Source organism: Wasmannia auropunctata, unplaced genomic scaffold (genome assembly GCF_000956235.1).
Source record: "Wasmannia auropunctata unplaced genomic scaffold, wasmannia.A_1.0 LD336095.1, whole genome shotgun sequence".
In the NCBI taxonomy this organism is placed as follows: Eukaryota; Metazoa; Arthropoda; class Insecta; order Hymenoptera; family Formicidae; genus Wasmannia; species Wasmannia auropunctata.
Genome location: NW_012026795.1, coordinates 1,372,011 through 1,390,339, shown reverse-complemented (window position 1 = coordinate 1,390,339; position 18,329 = coordinate 1,372,011). Strand labels below are relative to the sequence as shown.

Genomic DNA, 18,329 nt, shown 5'->3' with positions numbered 1-18,329 from the left:
ACCGAACGCGTCGAAACGACGGCGCGTGTCAACGCACAACGCTGCGCCGAATCCTGCTGGCGGCGATCGTCGCGTCCGCTCGAATGTTCGACGAGACGGCGGAGCCCAAGAGGAGCCCAAGAGAGATGCGCGTGCAATTCCCTCTCGGAGATACACAGCTAACAACAGCGACGGCGGCCGTTCGTCGCCGGCGGTCGCGGTTGACGCGACTCTCATGGAAATCGCGCGACTTTCCGGCCCGGGGGCGCACGAGTTACGAACAATTGAGAGTCTTCTCGTGCACCGCGCCACCGTGTCCCGGCGTATCGGGCCGCGCGAAAATTCACGGCGTAATTTTTCACGTCGCCCGCGACCGCGAGCGATACCCCGAGCGAATTGCAGATAATTCTGGTGGGGGAGGTGCAGCGCGCTCGCCGCACGGCAACTCCGCGGTACCTCGCCGCCCTCCCCTCGCTCCGTTCCACCTCCCCCTCCGCCCCCCTCCTCCACGCCCCTCGTCCGTTCTGCACGGCGCCGTAGCGGGATAGACCTCGTGGTGGACTCGGGCTCTCCGACTCGGCCATATTGGATAGTGAATGACTCCGTTACACAGGGGCTCAAGAGTAGCCGTGAAACCTTCGCAAGATCCTCGACGCCGTGAGGATACCGAGCCAAGATGGAAAACGAGTACACAGTTACGGTCACGAACAAGTTCCTGCTGGCGCTCGACGAGAGCGAGGACCCACTGGAGGTGCTAAAGGTGCGCGAGCAGGAGAAGGAAGCCAAGAAGAAGGAGAGGATCTCGGAGAAGGAGAACAAGACCAAGCAGCAGCAGCAGCAGCATCAACAGCAGGAGAAGCAGGAGAAGCAGGAGAAGCAGCAGCAGCAGCAGCAGCCGCAGGACGGCCAGAAGGCCGCCAACAACAAGACGCAGAAGAGCCGCGTGATCAAGGACGCCCAGCAGCCGCCGTCGAAGGCGCAGGAAGCTAAAAAGGATCAAGGTTAGCACCCCCCCCTGGCCCGTGTGCGGGCCGTGCGGCGCCTCCGGCCTCGTGCGCGCGTTATGGCCGTCGGCCCCCATGTGCTCGCCGATCCGGCCCGCCGATGCTTACTCCGCGAGAGCAGGAGCATTCCCCGTCGCCCGTCTGCCCCGATCGATCGGCCGACCGACCCCACGGCGGGATTCGGCGGGTGCTTGGCCGCTAGCGCCAACGCCGTGTCCCTTCCGCGTGGAGAGATTGACCGCGCGCGCGTCGGGTAGCGAAATTTTCTAAAAATGATTTGCGCGCCTTAAAAATAGGCTCGCGCGTGCCCGAATTCCGCGACGGTCTTATATGACCCGCGCGCGGGGAGACCCCTTTCCCTCCCTCTCTCCCTCCCTCCCCCTCCTCCTCCTCCCCCCCGATATCGCAATTCAAGCCCGAACTCGTGCGCGAACACGCCGGGTAATGCTCGTCTCGTACGGCGATATCTGCCGTACGCGGATATCTCCTCCCTCGGAGTTTTTATCTATCTACGATGGGATCGTATGATCGCAGGTGTATATCGCGAGATCCGGCTTCTGCTTCTTCGAACGCGATATCTTTTTGCATGTGATATCGAATTTATGAATAACACGGTGTAGACACAAACAACGGTAATGACGGTGTATCGCCGTGGAAAGCCTTTGTCCATTGTCGGCATGCTCGCGCGTCGATCGCTTGAATCTTAAAACGCGCATCTCTCGAGGAAATAATCGTAGAAGAATACGGAATGCGAAAGGACCTTTTTCTGAAGTTTTCTCATGTAACTGAACGATTGCGCGGCTCTTATTGACGAATTGTTAATTTTCCGGTCATTTTTCTTTCAAGGTAACAATAGTGTGTTTCTCTTTTTTCTTTATCTTGAAATAGTGCTGTTGTTTCAATACTTTAGAGTGATGCTTGTAATTTTATTTAATTTCAACGGTTAAATTTGAATACGTTTGTTTAATCGAAAGTGTCAGAAGCGTACGCTCGAAGTAATGTGCTAAACAATTTTTCTTCATTAAGAACAAATGCTTGTTTACGAGAAATAAGCTCTCTACATTTACACGCTTTTTGTCTTAATGTTCTCAGCCGATAAGAAACCTGCTCAACCAAGAACGAGCGGAGGAGACCGCAACGTAAAATTCTCCGGAGAGTCCAGGGAGGAGCGCAATAACAGGCGCAACCGAGAAGACGGAGAAAGGACGCTGCGAGGGCAAGGAGAGTTCAGGCGAGGACCTCCTAGGTTAGTTTCAAGATGAGATACTTAAGATATTAAGATCATCTACAATGTTACATTGTACTTTGGTCGTTTTAAATTTATCACGTTTTAATAACATTTCATTCGTGTAAACAACGTAAGATATTTCAATGAAAATCAAAGTATTTTTCTCTTTAATGTGATAAAGCTGCAGTTGGAAAGTATATATATTTTATTTTCTACTCGCTGTGGATACAATTCATACTTCTCCCAGTCTCCTTCGATTTGTTTTTTGTTTCTACTTGACTGTAAATTCGTATTGTCCACTCAAAATTTTCTTTTATTGTCTTATGCGCGACGCCACAGACCGGGGAATCAAACTCGGGTCTTCATATTACCAAACAACTGCTTTATCACTAAGTTATTCGGCGTCTCGAGTTGAGGTCTTTAAAAGTGTCTTTTAAGTAGTTTTAAAACATATACGTATACATGCGTCCGTGTGTACGTGGAATGTTGGATGCATAAACATGACACAACACATTAGCAGTGTGTTTCGATTAAATGACCGAGTAAATTTTACATTAAGCTGATTCTACGTTAGTTGCATCGCAGCGTCGCAAAGTAGAGATCCAATCAACGTTAGGCTAGCTTGACGCTGATGGGATCACAACTGGATCGCAACGTTTGCGACGGTGCGATGGGACTGATGTAGAACTAGCTTTATGTGCGAACAGGGGCGAATAGAAATGTGGAAGATGTAGATCCATTGATATGCACAATTCTCCTGAGATTTCTGCATTTCTTGAAATGTTTCTTGTTTTTTCTTTCTCGCACTCTCTCGTAACAAACGGCACGTCTCGTTTCGTTTTTTCAGCGAAGGCCGCGAGGGCCGCGAGGGCCGCGAGAGCCGCGATACGCGCGAGTTCCGAAACTCGAGCGATACTCAACGCGGCGAGTATGGCGAGCGCCGTGGCCGCGGTGGTATGCGCGGCATGGGCCGCGGACGTGGTGGCCCCCGTGGACGCGGCGGCTTCGACAATCGCGGCAAACGCGAGTTCGATCGCCAATCCGGTTCTGATAAAACGTAAGTATATGAAAACGCGCGCAAGCACACGTACACAAAAGAGACATTACACTCGAATATCTATATATAATAATGCTTGCCTCGGTGTGCGCACTACTTGTCTCAAGGTTGTTACGTTCAATCGAATTCTTTTCAGAGCACCGACAAATGCAGTTCTGTTATTATTCACTCCCACTCTGCTTTCTTGTATATTTTTGTATTCTTACGCTTAATCTCATTATTTCTTTCTAGTTGTGTTATACTTTTTTTTTTGTGTGTTACACACGACGGTGAATGCTTACCAAATAGCTTGTCGAATATTTTTCTTTTCACGTTCAATTGTAACCATAATCATGTAAATAAGCAGGAATGATTTCTCGACAGAAGCATTTGTAATGAGGCACGCATTGTTAATTATGTAACAGCGTAATGCTACGTAGCTTGATCGGTGCACTATAATTTTAAAGCCCATTCCACATTTGTCTATTAACAGTGGAATTAAACCAGTGGATAAAAAAGATGGTGCTGGCAGCCATAACTGGGGTACTCATAATGACGAAATAGAGTAAGTAATTCAAGGTAGTTCAAGTCTTCCTACAACAGCTGCTTTTGAATAAAAACAAAATATCTCATCTTAATCTTTATTCCTGTCTATCTTTTCTTTTTAGAGAGAGCCTGAATCAGGATAGTCAGGATTGGGCCAACGATAAGCCGGACTCCGATCCTCAAGCGCCGACCGAAGTTAAGAATGGAGAGACTACTACGGATGCGACTGTTGAGGAGAAACCGGCTGAGGAAGAGACGCGCGAGCTTACTCTGGACGAATGGAAGGCCCTGCGGAATAATAGAGCGAAGCCTCAATACAACTTGCGAAAGGCCGGCGAAGGAGAGGATCTGTCGCGTTGGAAGAAGATGTACGCTCTTGAGAAGAAGAAGGAAGGCAACGAGGAGGAGGAGGAAGAGGAAGAAGATTACGACGCGGCCGCGGAGTATCCTCAGCGCGTCGGCAGGCAAAAACGTGTGTTAGGCATCGAGATCCAGTTCAGTGACTCACGACGCGGTTCCGGCGGTCGCGGGCGAGGCGGACGCGGTCGTGGCGATCGCATGAACGGACGTGGATTTGGGAATCGTGGTGGTGCTCCCAGGGACGGTGAGACACGCGTAAGTCTCGCATTGCGTACATATTTTAAATTTTCTAAATTTTTTTTTTTAATTATAAAGCACTTAAAAAGGGAGAGAGAGAGAGAGAGAGAGAGAGAGCCTAAAAATAATATGTGCTTTTTGCAGTCACAGAACGAGCAGAGGTCGCCGCGAAGTCGTCAAAACGCTCCGAAGGTAGACGACGAGAATGACTTTCCTTCCTTGGGATAGGTAGCTTCTCATCTGTTGACTATATAACATCCCACCATTACCGTCACCATCAGTACATTTACAGATAAAGCTACACTAACTAAAAAAAAAAAAAATATTACTATCGAGAATCTTGCGTTAGTGATAACATTATTAATGCATAATACAGTACACCGTTACAGAAAATGAGATACGTAATATTATCTAAAAATTCCTCTCGTGACTTGAACGTCACACATTACGCATTGGCATAATCGTACACATGAAAAGCTGCATGATGTATGAAGACGAAAAATAGATAACGATCCTTTTTTTTGTACTTGTGAGAAGCCATTTGTCTGCAACTAGTCCGAGACACTGGCCAGCGGACAAACGATCTGTGGAGAGTGAAGCATATAGTCTCTTGTTAATAATTTCGAATCCATAAAGATGACAGGAAGAAAATATAAAGAAGAGATTGTGAGAAAGAAAGAAAGAAAGTGAGAGAAAGAAAGAGAGTTTAAGCGGACCAGCAAGCGTAGAACGTTATGGAGTATATACTTCAAGTTACAGTTTCAATCTGCTTAAATCCGAATCGAAGACAATTACCGAAAGAAGGGGAAATTTTTGCTGTACACAAAAGTAGCGGAACGTGGGCTGCGGTATCGATTCTTGATCTCGATGTCGCGTTAAAGGCCTAAAGGAGGCTGGATGTAGCATCGATACACGCGCGAACATGTAAAATATCTCTTTTTAGGCGTAAATTTTAAACGCACTTTCTGTTTTATAAGTTTTATACGATTTGGAAAAGAAGAATCCTTCCTTGTAAAACACACACACTTACACACGTACACACACAGGCGGGTCTGATCACTTGCCATGCGTAAGATGTAAGAAAACTTTTAACAGGGAGGGTAGATTTCTATTTAAGAAAATGCATCCTAAATAAATCATCTTACTTAGAACGTGCTAAGTTTGACATATATACATATATATATGTATGTATGTATGTATGTATGTATATGTATATGTATACATAGAGAGAAAGAGACTTCCCTTTTGAAGATGTAGTCGATCTTGTGCGAAGTTAACATTTAATATCTTGAACACACATTGACACAGTTTTAGGTAATATATATTATATATAAACACATGGATATGTATACATATATGTATTCTATTATAAATCGAAAAAGAAGTGAGAAACGTGATACGCCGAGGGGGGGAAAGACAGAACGAATGAGTCTACTCATATTAGTATGTTACACTTATGCGTTCTCATATTCTTAATTACGAACTAATATTAGTTATTTACTATATTTGTTATACAATTAAAGAAATTATCGCAGCCAAAACATTCACCTCATGTCCATCATAGAAGAAGACGGAAAGAAAAAAAGATGACGGAAACAAAAAAAATAACGTTACGAAGCTGTTTGCAGCTTTAGATATATGTGTAAATAACATTTACAATAATAAATTGTGACGATGATCGGACACTATGAACTTCGATTAACTTCATCAGTCAGCTAAGATTATTCTAAAGCAGGTTCTTTCTCTTGTTTGTGCACATCTGTACAGAGAAAAAAAAAGCGTAAGTACAAAAAGTATACTATTTTAAATGTCGCGGAAGGGAAAAAAGGATCCGAATCTGAGGAAAAAAAATTAATTCATTGAGACGTGTTATGCTAATAAAGTTGTAAATGTAACAATTTTATTGTAGTTTCTCTGCAATTAACAATAATGATCGTTCCTTGCACGATTAATCATATTTTTCACGTCACCTCTGCTTTAAAATCATTCCTTTTTTTTTTTTTTTTTTGAATTGCCGCCTTGGCCTCCGATAAACGCCATTTCAATCGCACGGAGCTAACTGGAGCTAACTTCACGTCGCACAATTGACTAAATGAGACTGTTTAATTTTTATCTTTTACAAGTTGCGCATATGATCGTTTTAAATTTCATATTAGATCAATTTCGAATATATGAATGAGTAAATTGTCAGATGTGATCGATCGAACAGAAGCGTAGACATCTTTCGCCAGAAACGCGTCGAGCTACGTCGCTTTGCCGCGGGAGAGCGCTTCGTTCAGCTTCGTTCGCCATATGTGCAGGCGCGATGGATACGCACATCTCTCCAGCCAGGTATACAGATAGATATATATACACGGTACTCCAGAAAAATCGCGTATTTCACGAAGGACATACCAATTTGGAAGGAATTCAACTAAGAACGCATTAATGATCGGGTCGTCGTGAACTTGTAAATATAATTCCTGCATTTGCAACAAATTTCGATGCAATTACCACGAAACTTTTGGAAAACGCAGGTGAAAACTTCGTTTGTCGAGTAATCTCAAACTTTACGTTAACAAACTTCGTAGCGAAAAATTGCCTCGATTAATTTTTAGGATAAGAAAAATTTAACGTTGCCGAGGGAATATCGCTTCGCGGGGAAAGTATCTGTTAACAAAAAGAAAAGTTTCGGGACATCCTGTACATTATAGCCGTGCGTGCACGCTGTACATACGTCGAGTGTGTGCGGAAGCGAAAGGGAAGACGAGAGAGAACGAAGGGGGAAAGAGAGAGGTAGGCAGTCTCGAGAAGACGGGAAGTAAAGGGTGAAGAGTGTCCAGCTAGCGGCGTCGAAGGAGGATTCGCGACGAGAGCGAGCGAGAAGTCGCGCGAGCGAGGGGGACGGACGCACCCGTGCGGAGAGGAAACTAAGAGGGAGAGAGAGTGAGACGGAGCACAGCGGCGCATGCCGTAGTCACGGCCCCCCGACCCGACGACTCGCGCCTCTATAAAACTCGTGCAGCCAGAGCGCAGCGGCCCCCGTGTCGGACGAATTTTAATGGCGGCTGATCCCGACTCCGCCGTTTGCAGTGTTGTGTTGTGAGGCGACACGGACGGACGGCCGCACGGGCGCATCGCGCGGCGCCGACTTTATGATATCGAAACGGAGCATCGCGGATCATCATCATCATCATCATCGTCCGGCGACGATACCCCGCCCGCGGTGCTGTGCGTGTGCGGCGGTGACGGCGGCGGCGGCAGCGGCCGAGCGGCGGTGGCGACGGCCAGTGGCAGTGGCAGCAACAGCGACAGCCCCGTTCGTGGTGGCGACCAGTGCCTATCTACGCGAGCCGGGGAGCAGCCTCCGCCATCCGTGCGAGCATGCCGCATATCCGCGATGTGCCGTAGCGACCGCGCCGTTGTGCGAGCGACGTTCCCGCAACGTGCATCCGCGACGTGCGACGCGCAGCGAGCAAGGTAAAATTCGCCCAGCCGAGCCGAGAGCGAGCGCACGAGTCGACGGGAAGAGGTACGAGGTGGCGGCCCTGGCGTCTCGCCCGATATCGTCGCTCGCCTCGCGCTTACAGAGCTCCGTGGGGCCAGCGTGTCGCGTCTCGCGAGTAAAATCGGGGCCCTTTCCGCTCTGCTCTCCGTTCCCGACGTTCTCGTCCGCATATTTACGATTTCTCTACGCGTCTCGGCGCTTACGGCGGCGCGATCGCCGTAATTCGTCATCGCGGCCGTGTTTTGGTAGGCGATGTGATCGTGACGGGAATGGGAAGAGGAGGTGGCGGTGAGGGAGGGGCGAAGGAACGGGGTTGGCGGAGAGTATCCTTTGCCTTTGTGCGAAGACAGTGGCCTTAGCTGTCAAGTGCAGGCTACGTTTGGTCACGCTAATGAAGGGCGGTGCGTGATACGGTGTTGCTCCGAAATGCGTGGAGCCATCTGCCCCTCGCCGTTGTGCGTCTTCATTGTTAGAAAGGCTTGGCGAACTCTCTTTTTACCGCTCCTCGGTGGCCGTCGACGGAGAAACCTCTTGAACGGAAGCGCGTTGCCAGCGTGTACGCGCCGTGCGGCAGCCGACTGGCATCTTGTCGAGACGCTACCGATGCTCGGCGTGGCATTTCGTACGCGATTCGTGGTCTCTTTTTTTTTTAACGCACGTCGCGTATGGATTTCGCTAGAATCGTTGGCTGTGCGTTTTTTAAGGTTATTCCGAAAAGTCTGTGTCTCGTGTAGTTTTCCGCACAGCGTGTTTCCGCTAGTTTATCGAAATTGTGAAAAAAAATCCGAGGAATACGTTCGCGGGTAGAATATTGCAGACGTAATAAAATTAACGTGCACGTGGTGTATCGAGATAATCGAGATAATTATAAACGAGTAAGATATAACGAGAATTATATGAAGCTTAGCTCTTAACATGCTGAATAGTTAATTGACCCGAACATATGTACAATATAATTGATACGCTTCTAATTCGATATAATTTATTCGTAATGTTTCAGGAGTGCCAGACAATGATCGGCATGTCGGTGCTTGCGCTCAAGCATAGCTGGTAGTACTGCGTTAACACTGGCTCGCTACCAGTGGCAGGGCACGTACCCTGACGTACCTTTTACATTTCCTCTCCTAGACCTGCATACGCACTGACGCACACGCGACGCGTGTGCGCACGTGCTTTGTCAGCTGTCGCGTACACACCATGAGATTCCTGGGACTCACCCAGTCATTTCCCAAATCGCCTACAGTGACGCATTCGCAAGTGCCGCTGCCACCGCTCCTCCATCAATTATCCCTCTCATCCATGTCCATTGCCACATGGTTCCTAGTGATATTGGCGACCGCAGCGATAGACACCCCCGCCAGCACCGTTCCACCGATACAGGACAACAAGTCGCCGCATATAATAGCGCAGTTCCCCGCGGGAAATGGACAGCGATACGGACATTTTTCCTTGGACGCCAATGCAACCAGAGAGGGGGCTTTGAGATTTAATCACCTCGCTATAGATCCTTCCTCAGGCAGGCTCTATGGAGGTGCGATCAACAGACTCTTTCAACTCGATTCAAATCTCAAATTGGAGGAATATGTCTCAACAGGTTAGTATTTTTTTTTCCTCTTATTGGCATAACATAAATTCTCGCGACATATAAGATGACTAATCAATGTCTTCTCATTTCAGGACCGAGACTGGACAATCCTCAGTGTCATGCAACAGGTTGCATGACAAGAGACATACCTACTTCCTTGATGGATAATGTGAACAAGCTGCTAGTCGCCGATCTCGAGTCGCAGATGTTAATCGCCTGCGGCTCCCTTCTTCAAGGCGCCTGCGAGAAATACAAAATGTCCAACATATCCATTAAGCCGGAATTTATTCCTCTCAGCGTGGCCGCCAACGACGAGAGCTCGTCCACGTACGCGTTCATCGGACCCGAGAAGTACAATCCGTGGGCGCAGACGAACATACTCTACGTGGGAACGACGTTCACCAACAAGGGGGATTATCGTCACGACGTGCCCGCCATCTCCAGCAGAAATCTCGACAAGCTGGATTTCGCCGAGTACACGTTCAACCATCAGTCGATCGTGTACATCGACGTCAAGTATCGGGATCACTTCCTGGTGAAGTACGTGTACGGGTTCAACGCGAGCGACTACGCGTACTTCGTTCTGGTGCAGAAGCAGTCGTATCTGCCCGAGCAGGAGGAACTGGGATACATTTCCAGACTGGCGCGAAGCTGCATAAGCGATCCGAACTACGACAGCTACACCGAAGTGACCCTGCAGTGTACGGTCGACTTGGGGGACGGGAAGCAGCACCATTACAACTTGGTGCAGGACGCGAAGGTGGCGGCGGCGGGCAGCGATCTGGCCATGCAACTCGGCATCTCCGTCGGCGATCCGGTATTCGTCTCTGTATTCGCGCCCAGCAGAGGCATCACGAACGAGCCTCTGTCACGCTCGGCGGTCTGCATCTACAGCCTGCAAGACATTGAGACCAAGTTCAACGAGAATATTCACATGTGCTTCAACGGTAGCATCAAGTATCGAAATATGGGCTACGTCAGCGGTCCTATACAAGACGGAAAATGCCCCACGGCCGGTGTAAGTATAACGTTACCCAGTACAAAGAATAAGCGTTAGAGAAAGTGTATTTTGCTATTTTCTACATTGATTGTATTGCTTTGTTTTGCAGACTACAGGAAATATTCTGAACTTCTGCGAGGTGGGATTAAAAATTTCGGGCGTATCGCCAATCACGGGCCAGGCTATACTGCACTTTCCCGACTCGTTTATCACCTCGGTAACCATCGCCAACACCGAGAGTCACACCGTAGCGTTTTTCGGCACGAACGACGGCGTACTCAAGAAGGTTCTGCTGTCCGGAGTTGAAGCGTTCGTCTACGAAAGTGTTACGATTGATAAGGGACAAAAGATATTTCCTGACACACTTATTTCACCGGACGGCGAATATATCTACGCATTATCCAACTCGAAGATAACAAAGGTCAAAGTGGAGCATTGCAGTGGTTATACCAATTGCAGCAGTTGCCTCGATGCGAAAGACCCCTACTGCGGCTGGTGCTCTTTAGAAAAGAGGTAAATTGATTATTATACAGAACAAACTTTAGATTGCTCATAAATATGAAACTTTTTGTATTGATATTTATAATGTGAATATATTTTTTTTTAACCCACAGATGTACTGTAAGAGGCGACTGTCAAAAAGCAAGTCACAGCAGTCCGCGATGGTTGTCCCTGGGCACGGGTCAGCAGTGCATCGATTTCGAGCAAGTTCTACCCGACCGTATGCCCATTAATCAGATGACCACGGTGCAATTAACAATTAGAACTTTACCGGAATTACCAACGGGCGCTAATTACAAGTGCGTTTTTGGTAACGCCGAGCCAATAGACGCGTTGATGACTGGTTTCGGACTGTCCTGCCCCACACCACCGGTCACGGAGAGACCCAACATTCCCGAGGGCGCCGATCACGTGCTGGTACCGCTGTCCGTACGATCGAGCGAGACGAACAAAGATTTCGTTTCGCGCAACTTTGCGTTTTTCGATTGCTCGAGACACACTGTTTGCACCGAGTGCGTCAAGTCGCAATGGGCGTGTAGCTGGTGCGTCTACGACAACAAGTGCACCCACAATACTAGCTGTCAGGGCATTATATCGGGGGAAAACGTAAGTTTTGCTTAATTTGTTGCATTTATACTTGTTTAGCCATAATCTATCGTAATAACTTGTACTATAATAGACATTTTTTTTTCTTTCAGCAAAATCAAGCCAATCTTGCCGCGCATGGCGCGCAGTACTGCCCGAGATTTGTGGAACGCAAAGAGCCGTTGATGCTGCCAAACAGTGTGCCTAAGGAGATAGTGCTCGAGGTGGAGAACCTGCCGCACCCGCAGGTGGGCCACAGTGGATTCCAGTGCATCGTCAGCATCGAAGGTGCCAATCTGAAGGTGCAAGCTCGAGTGGACAGCAGTCGTTTCATCGTGTGCGACAAAACGATATATTCTTACGAGGCGGTCAGCGGCGAATACGAGGCCGAGGTGACGGTCGTCTGGAACACGAATCACCACGTGGACAAGACCACGATAATTTTGTACAAGTGCGAAGTGCTCGGCTCGCATCGTGAGCACGCGGATTGCTCTTTGTGCGTGACACGGGACGCTCGGTTTGAGTGCACTTGGTGCGGAACTAGCTGCACATATCGGTATTCGTGTCTACAGTTACCGTTCAGTGAATGTCCGAAGCCCCGAATAGACATGATCAAGCCGCTGAGTGGGCCGATCGAGGGCGGTACGCTGGTGACGATCGAGGGTAGCAATCTCGGGCTGAAGGAGAGCGATGTGGAGGGTAAGATACACATCGGCAACACCCCGTGCAACCTGGTGGATTACGAAGTGTCGGTGCGCATCGTATGCCGTACCGGTCGGCACGAGGCCACGGATGCGGCCTCCGTCGTGGTCGGGAATGTCGCCGGTTACACGGAGAGTATGGTGCAGTTCAATTATAAGGACATACGTCTGTCGGGTGTGTATCCGTCGGTCGGGCCGCAGAGCGGCGGCACGCAACTGGCCATCACTGGTGAGTATCTTAATATCGGTAGCACAATATCGGCATATCTGGACGAGTTGCCGTGCCACGTAAACGCGACCCAAGCGAGCAGTACGAGGCTGACTTGCGTGACCAGTAAGTCGGGCCGCGTCAGGCGAATTCACAAGCTAACACTGAGCATCGACGGTGCGAATCGCACCCTTATGGACAATCCGTATAATTACACTCATGACCCGACCATCATGGAGATTAAGCCGCTGAGGAGCTTTGCCTCGGGCGGCCGTATGATCACCGTGCACGGCACAAACTTGGACACCATTCAGAAACCCGAGATGGAGGTTTACTTCGATAACGAGCAATTGCCGGTGAATAGAACCGTTTGCACCGTCCTGAATCCTACGCAAATGGAGTGCCCAAGTCCGAGCGTCGCCAAGAGGTTCACCTCGATCCGACGCAGTGAACGTTCGGCGGCGACCATTACTCAAGGTACTTCATCGCCGCATTCGTTGAGACTGAAGGAATCTCAGCTGTCTCTCAAGATCGCCTTTATCATGGATAACGTGGAGAGCGTGAAGGACTTGGAGAAGCAAAGTCTCCGCAATCGACTGCTCTACGTCGAGGATCCGAAATTCTTTCCATTTCCGCGAAACGTCAAGCTGTACAAGGGGGACACGCTGGTGATCGAGGGCGAGAATCTCAACTATGCCAGCGACGAATCCGACGTGAATGTCACCGTGGGTATCATGCCCTGCAACGTAACGTCGCTCGCTCTTACGCAACTTGTCTGCACGCCGCCGGATCTACAGCCCGCCGACACGGACGAGCTTGGCATCAAAACCGAGAGCGGGCTACCCCTGGTGGTGGTACGGGTCGGTCGCAGTCTACGCTTTCCCATCGGTTATTTGCGCTACGAAGTCATCAAGTCCTATCCGATACCGCCGGAAGCGATCGCCGGTATCGCCGCCGGCACCTTCGGCCTCATCTTTCTATTCGTTCTGGTGCTGGTGATATACCGCCGTAAAAGCACGCAGGCAGAGCGGGAATACAAGCGCATACAGATACAAATGGACACGCTTGAGAGCAACGTCCGCATGGAGTGCAAACAGGCGTTCGCGGAACTGCAAACGGACATGACGGACCTGACCGCGGATCTCGAGTCGTCGGGCATACCCACTCTCGATCATAAAAACTATATTATGAAAGTGTTTTTCCCCGGGGTGATAGACCATCCCATATTAAACGATCCGCGTTCGCGCAGCAACATCTCGCGCACCAATTACGACGCGGCGATGATACAGTTCGAGCAGCTCGTCAACAACAAGTACTTTGTGTTGACATTCATAGAGACCTTGGAGGCTCAGAAGGATTTTAATATCAGGGACAAAGTGAACGTCGCTTCCTTACTCATGGTCGTCCTGATGGGTAAAATGGAATACGCCACGGATATACTGATGAATCTGCTGCTGAGACTGATCGACAAAGCGGTAAACTCAAAGCATCCGCAGCTCATGTTAAGGAGAACGGAATCCGTGGTGGAGAAAATGCTGACGAATTGGATGGCGCTCTGTATGTACAACTATCTAAAAGACTATGCCGGCTCGTCCCTGTTTCTGCTGTTCAAGGCGATTAAGCATCAGATAGAGAAAGGACCGGTGGACGTGATAACGCACGACGCGAGATACTCTCTCTCGGAGGAGAGACTCCTGCGCGAGCAGATCGAGCACACGATGGTCACGTTGCACGTGGTGCAGGACGATCTCGACGAGAAGATACAGTGTAAGGTTCTAGACTGCGATACCATAAGCCAGGTAAAGTCGAAGATTCTCGACGCGCTGTACAAGAACACCCCGTTTTCGTTGAGGCCGTCCGTACACGACGTTGATCTAGAGTGGCGGCACGGTCGCGGTGGTCACCTGACCCTCCAGGACGAGGATCTCACGACCAAATGCTGCGGCGAGTGGAAGAAGATAAACACGCTGGCGCACTACGGCGTCAAGGAGTCGGCGGTGATGTCGCTGATCCCCCGGCAGAACGATGGCTTCTCGGTGGCGTGTAAGCCGCCCTGCCACAATTGCAAGCCCTCGCATTACCACCCGCAGCAGCAGCCGTCGATTCATCCGCACCACCAGTCGCATCAGCATCTACATCGACATTCGAATCATTGTTCGTCCACGCATCTTCCATCCACGCCCAATCACGGGCTGATCAGTCCTGTAATGTACAATCATCCCGTGAGCGGCCTGTACTTCGACTCCCAGCATTCGCCGCCAATCATAACGGCGAACGGCGACGTCGAGAGCGCCCACGGCGGTAATCAGCGGCTGTACCATCTGGTGAGGCCCATCGAAGATGTGCACTATCCGCCCGGCTTGGGCTTCACCGGTAGCAGCAAGCACCACCATCCCGAGCGAACGCACAAGGCGATCCCGGAAATATTCCTGACGCGATTGCTATCGACGAAGGGCACCGTACAAAAGTTCGTCGACGACTTTCTAAACACTATACTGACCGCCAACGAGGCGTTGCCTAGCGCGGTCAAGTGGTTGTTCGATCTCCTCGACGAGGCTGCCAAGCAGCACGGCATCGTCGATCCGGAGGTGGCGCACGCGTGGAAGTCGAATAGCCTGCCGCTCCGGTTCTGGGTTAACTTTATCAAGAATCCAGATTTCATGTTCGACATCAACAAGTCCACGACGGTGGACTCGAGTCTCTCCGTGATCGCGCAGACGTTTATGGACTCGTGCTCGATGACGGAACACAGACTGGGCAAGGACTCGCCGTCTAACAAGCTGCTCTTCGCCAAGGACATACCGCACTATCGCGAGAAAGTGGGTCGATTCTATACGGATGTGCAAAGACTGCCGCAGATCACCGACCAGGAGATGTCTAGTGCCATGCAGCAACTGAGCGCGTCTCACGCCAACGAGTTCGATGTGATCGCGGCGCTGAAAGAGCTCTACATCTATGTCAGCAAGTATTATGAACAAGTGAGTAGCTCACTTAATTGGGACGTCATCGCCTCGTCATTCCCTCATTTCGGTACGAAAATTAAACCATGACGGTGTGTTTATGAACTTCTTTTCAGATCCTAGAGGCCTTGGAGACAGATGCGGGCTGTCGCAAACTACACCTAGCTCATAGACTAGAAAACGTAGCGTACACGCTCGAGGGAGAAGAGACCAGTGCCTGCTGACATACCCTCCTCACTTCCATCCCAGGACCCGTCAACCTCTCCAGAAACACTGACTAGTGCCTCCACTTCATGCATCAGATACACCTCGTTACATATGTACAAATATTACACATTACAACACACCGTGTGAATAACAATGCCGTAAGAAAGATACACGCGATTTCGTTAGGGCTAGTCAGGCGATAGGTCACGGGCTAGACAGTCCTCGTGGTAGTATTTTACCGTCTTTACGTGTTGGCCATACCGAAATACGCTTGTAAACATGTATGGATATTGGTAGGCAATGTACGCGCCTCTGATCCTTAAATCACGACGCTGGACAGACGCCTATTAAATCTCTCTCTAGGAAACGAGCTAAGTATTTATATATAAATCTCAATCGAATTCGAAACGAATCTCAAATTCGTAAGTTATCTTTTTCGCGGGGTGATCGCATTGTTAACGTAGTATAAGCGAGAGATTTAGTTGTCCTATGTAATACTAAGTTATTTTTTAACTTTCTATTCTATTTTACGACGTTGCGTTGCGTGTACGCGACAACGCCGTCGCGTTTTCTCACTGTCGAGACTCCTTTGAGGATCCGAGACGTGGATCGGTGCAAATACTTATTAGGGAAAAAATTTAAAGTGTAAATTTTATGGCCGACCTGATATCTATACGTGTGTACGTAAATACGGAATAACATAACATTAAAGTAAAAATAACATGTCTAATGGTAAGTGAGAGAAAGCCATAGTGTCCACCAGACTGTCTGTACGGGAGCGACGTACGGCAGCGAGTAGTCTGTGATCCGAGCACGAGTGGCTATGCCTACTATCTTCATTATGATATATATATAATTATTAATATGTTATATATATACATAAAAAAATATATATATATATAAAGCAAAGAATCATGCGCAACACACCTCCACGGATTGTAGTGAGCTAGTTAGAGAGGGACTATATGTATTATAAGTTGGGGGTTACGCACCCTTATAATTCAGAGACAGAGTAACAGATAATATTAAATTAAGGCGATTAAAGTAACGTTAAAAAAAATTTAAGAGTTAAAAAGTTATAAGAGCAGCTCAGTCTACTCTAGGCCTATCTACGTATATCGTCTAACGTCGCGTAAAGAAATCGTTTTCTTTTATTTTTATCTCTTATTTTGCTTCTGAGTCTCTCTGTATCTGCTTTACGTGGATAGTTTACGGAGTGCGTATAATTTTTTTAGAAAGGCCATTTTGTGGAGCATCTAAAATTTTATCTTCCATTGTACGTATTATTATATTATTGTGTTATTATTATTATTATTATTACGATATTATCGACGGTTATTAATTATTATTTCTTTATTATTATCTATATATATATAACGCTGCCTATTAATTATGATTGCTATATTATTAAGTGTAACAGATGCAAAACGAAACGGACCTTTTTACATGAATCGTGTTACAAGATTATTATAGACTGTTTCGATCGTGCTGAAGAGAACAAGTTTTTGTATCCACTGATGTACTCTGAGATTTACGTGCTATTGTCGCAATAGGTTTTAGCAGACACTCGTCGTGGCACAACGACATGCAGTATTCTTCAAAGGATCTGACTTTTTTCTTTTTAGTTGACATAAGACTGGCAATTTTTTTTTTAAACTCGCATTTACTTTTTTGTGTCTCTTTTCTTTTTCTTAAAGGAAAACTTTCAACGACCTTCGCGTTTTTGTAATAACCGGTGTAACGATTTATCATATTCGGTATGCACTGCCAAGTTTTTCCGAGTTGCGCACTTTTTACGAACTGTCGATCCGTTCATAAAGCCAATGTAGAGAACTCGTCGTTCAGTCGTGGCGCAAACGAAGGATTGATCGGTGATTCGTCCGGTGTAGGTCTCAGGGAGGCTGGGGACGTGCTCACACTCTTGTACTTAACATACGCCGCGCGTCGTAATTTCAATTATATTCCAGGTCCCCAGGCTCCCCGCGTTCGCGACCATTCGGCACAACCTGTGTATCTCTTTCTCTCTATTACATGTGTATCGTATTTATTTATATTACGAGGAACAAACTGAGGAGCTCGCGACTGCGGATGTACGTCAATCTGTGCTAAACTGTGAACTGTCCTCTTTTGTGTTTTTTACTTCGTCATCGTGTACACGTATATCTTTGTAATCGGATCGTACGAATACACCGTATCCGCGTGCCTGTTTCTGATTTTACGCGGCTATACGTATCTTACGTATATAATGTATGTATGTGTGTATGTGCCATCTGTTTCGACGCGGTGAGAGATTTCGCTCGCCCCGGCTCCGGTTCTGCCCCTGAAAATAGGTACGCGCGGTACAGTTCTATTATCGGGCTCCTCTCCCGAGAAAGCGGTCGTCGCGATCGATTTCGCACGACGTTCGCTAATTATTTACTTAGATCCCGTTTGGAAATCCACGACCTCGCGCGTGGAATTTTGGTGTACCGTTTGATGCAGTCTTCCCCGGATGGGATTAACGATAGATTTCGTTGGAGATTTCCTCCCACCTCCCCCCCTCCTCTCGCGTTGATTATCGTGCAAACGTAATTTCGTATAGATTTTCTACGTAATCTTGACGTTTTCGCAGATGTCATCGTCCCCCCCTCCCCCTCCCCCCCCCTTCCGGGTCTGCAAATTTGCAGCATCCCGACAAGTCGTGCAGTATGTAATATTTACGTGTA

General features: G+C 48.2%; 2 protein-coding genes across 3 annotated transcripts; both read left to right on the top strand.

The window, feature by feature from the left end:
• Positions 1 to 526: 526 nt before the first annotated feature.
• LOC105462660 (plasminogen activator inhibitor 1 RNA-binding protein-like) lies at positions 527 to 6,282 on the top strand. The gene is made up of 6 exons (XM_011709416.1): positions 527 to 980; positions 2,076 to 2,229; positions 3,059 to 3,268; positions 3,741 to 3,812; positions 3,916 to 4,408; positions 4,535 to 6,282. The coding sequence occupies exons 1-6, from the start codon at positions 656 to 658 to the stop codon at positions 4,616 to 4,618; spliced, it is 1,338 nt and encodes a 445-aa protein (XP_011707718.1). The 5' UTR covers positions 527 to 655; the 3' UTR covers positions 4,619 to 6,282.
• A 1,456-nt stretch (positions 6,283 to 7,738) lies between these two features.
• On the top strand, positions 7,739 to 16,912 carry LOC105462659 (plexin-B). 2 transcript variants are annotated; one of them, XM_011709414.1, is made up of 7 exons: positions 7,739 to 7,849; positions 8,878 to 9,471; positions 9,555 to 10,480; positions 10,572 to 10,975; positions 11,077 to 11,569; positions 11,662 to 15,435; positions 15,534 to 16,912. In XM_011709414.1, the coding sequence occupies exons 2-7, from the start codon at positions 9,075 to 9,077 to the stop codon at positions 15,639 to 15,641; spliced, it is 6,102 nt and encodes a 2,033-aa protein (XP_011707716.1). In that variant the 5' UTR covers positions 7,739 to 7,849; positions 8,878 to 9,074; the 3' UTR covers positions 15,642 to 16,912. The 2 variants fall into 2 exon arrangements, with proteins under 2 accessions (XP_011707716.1, XP_011707715.1); XM_011709413.1 differs by lacking the exon at positions 7,739 to 7,849 and adding an exon at positions 8,360 to 8,752.
• Positions 16,913 to 18,329: the final 1,417 nt, after the last annotated feature.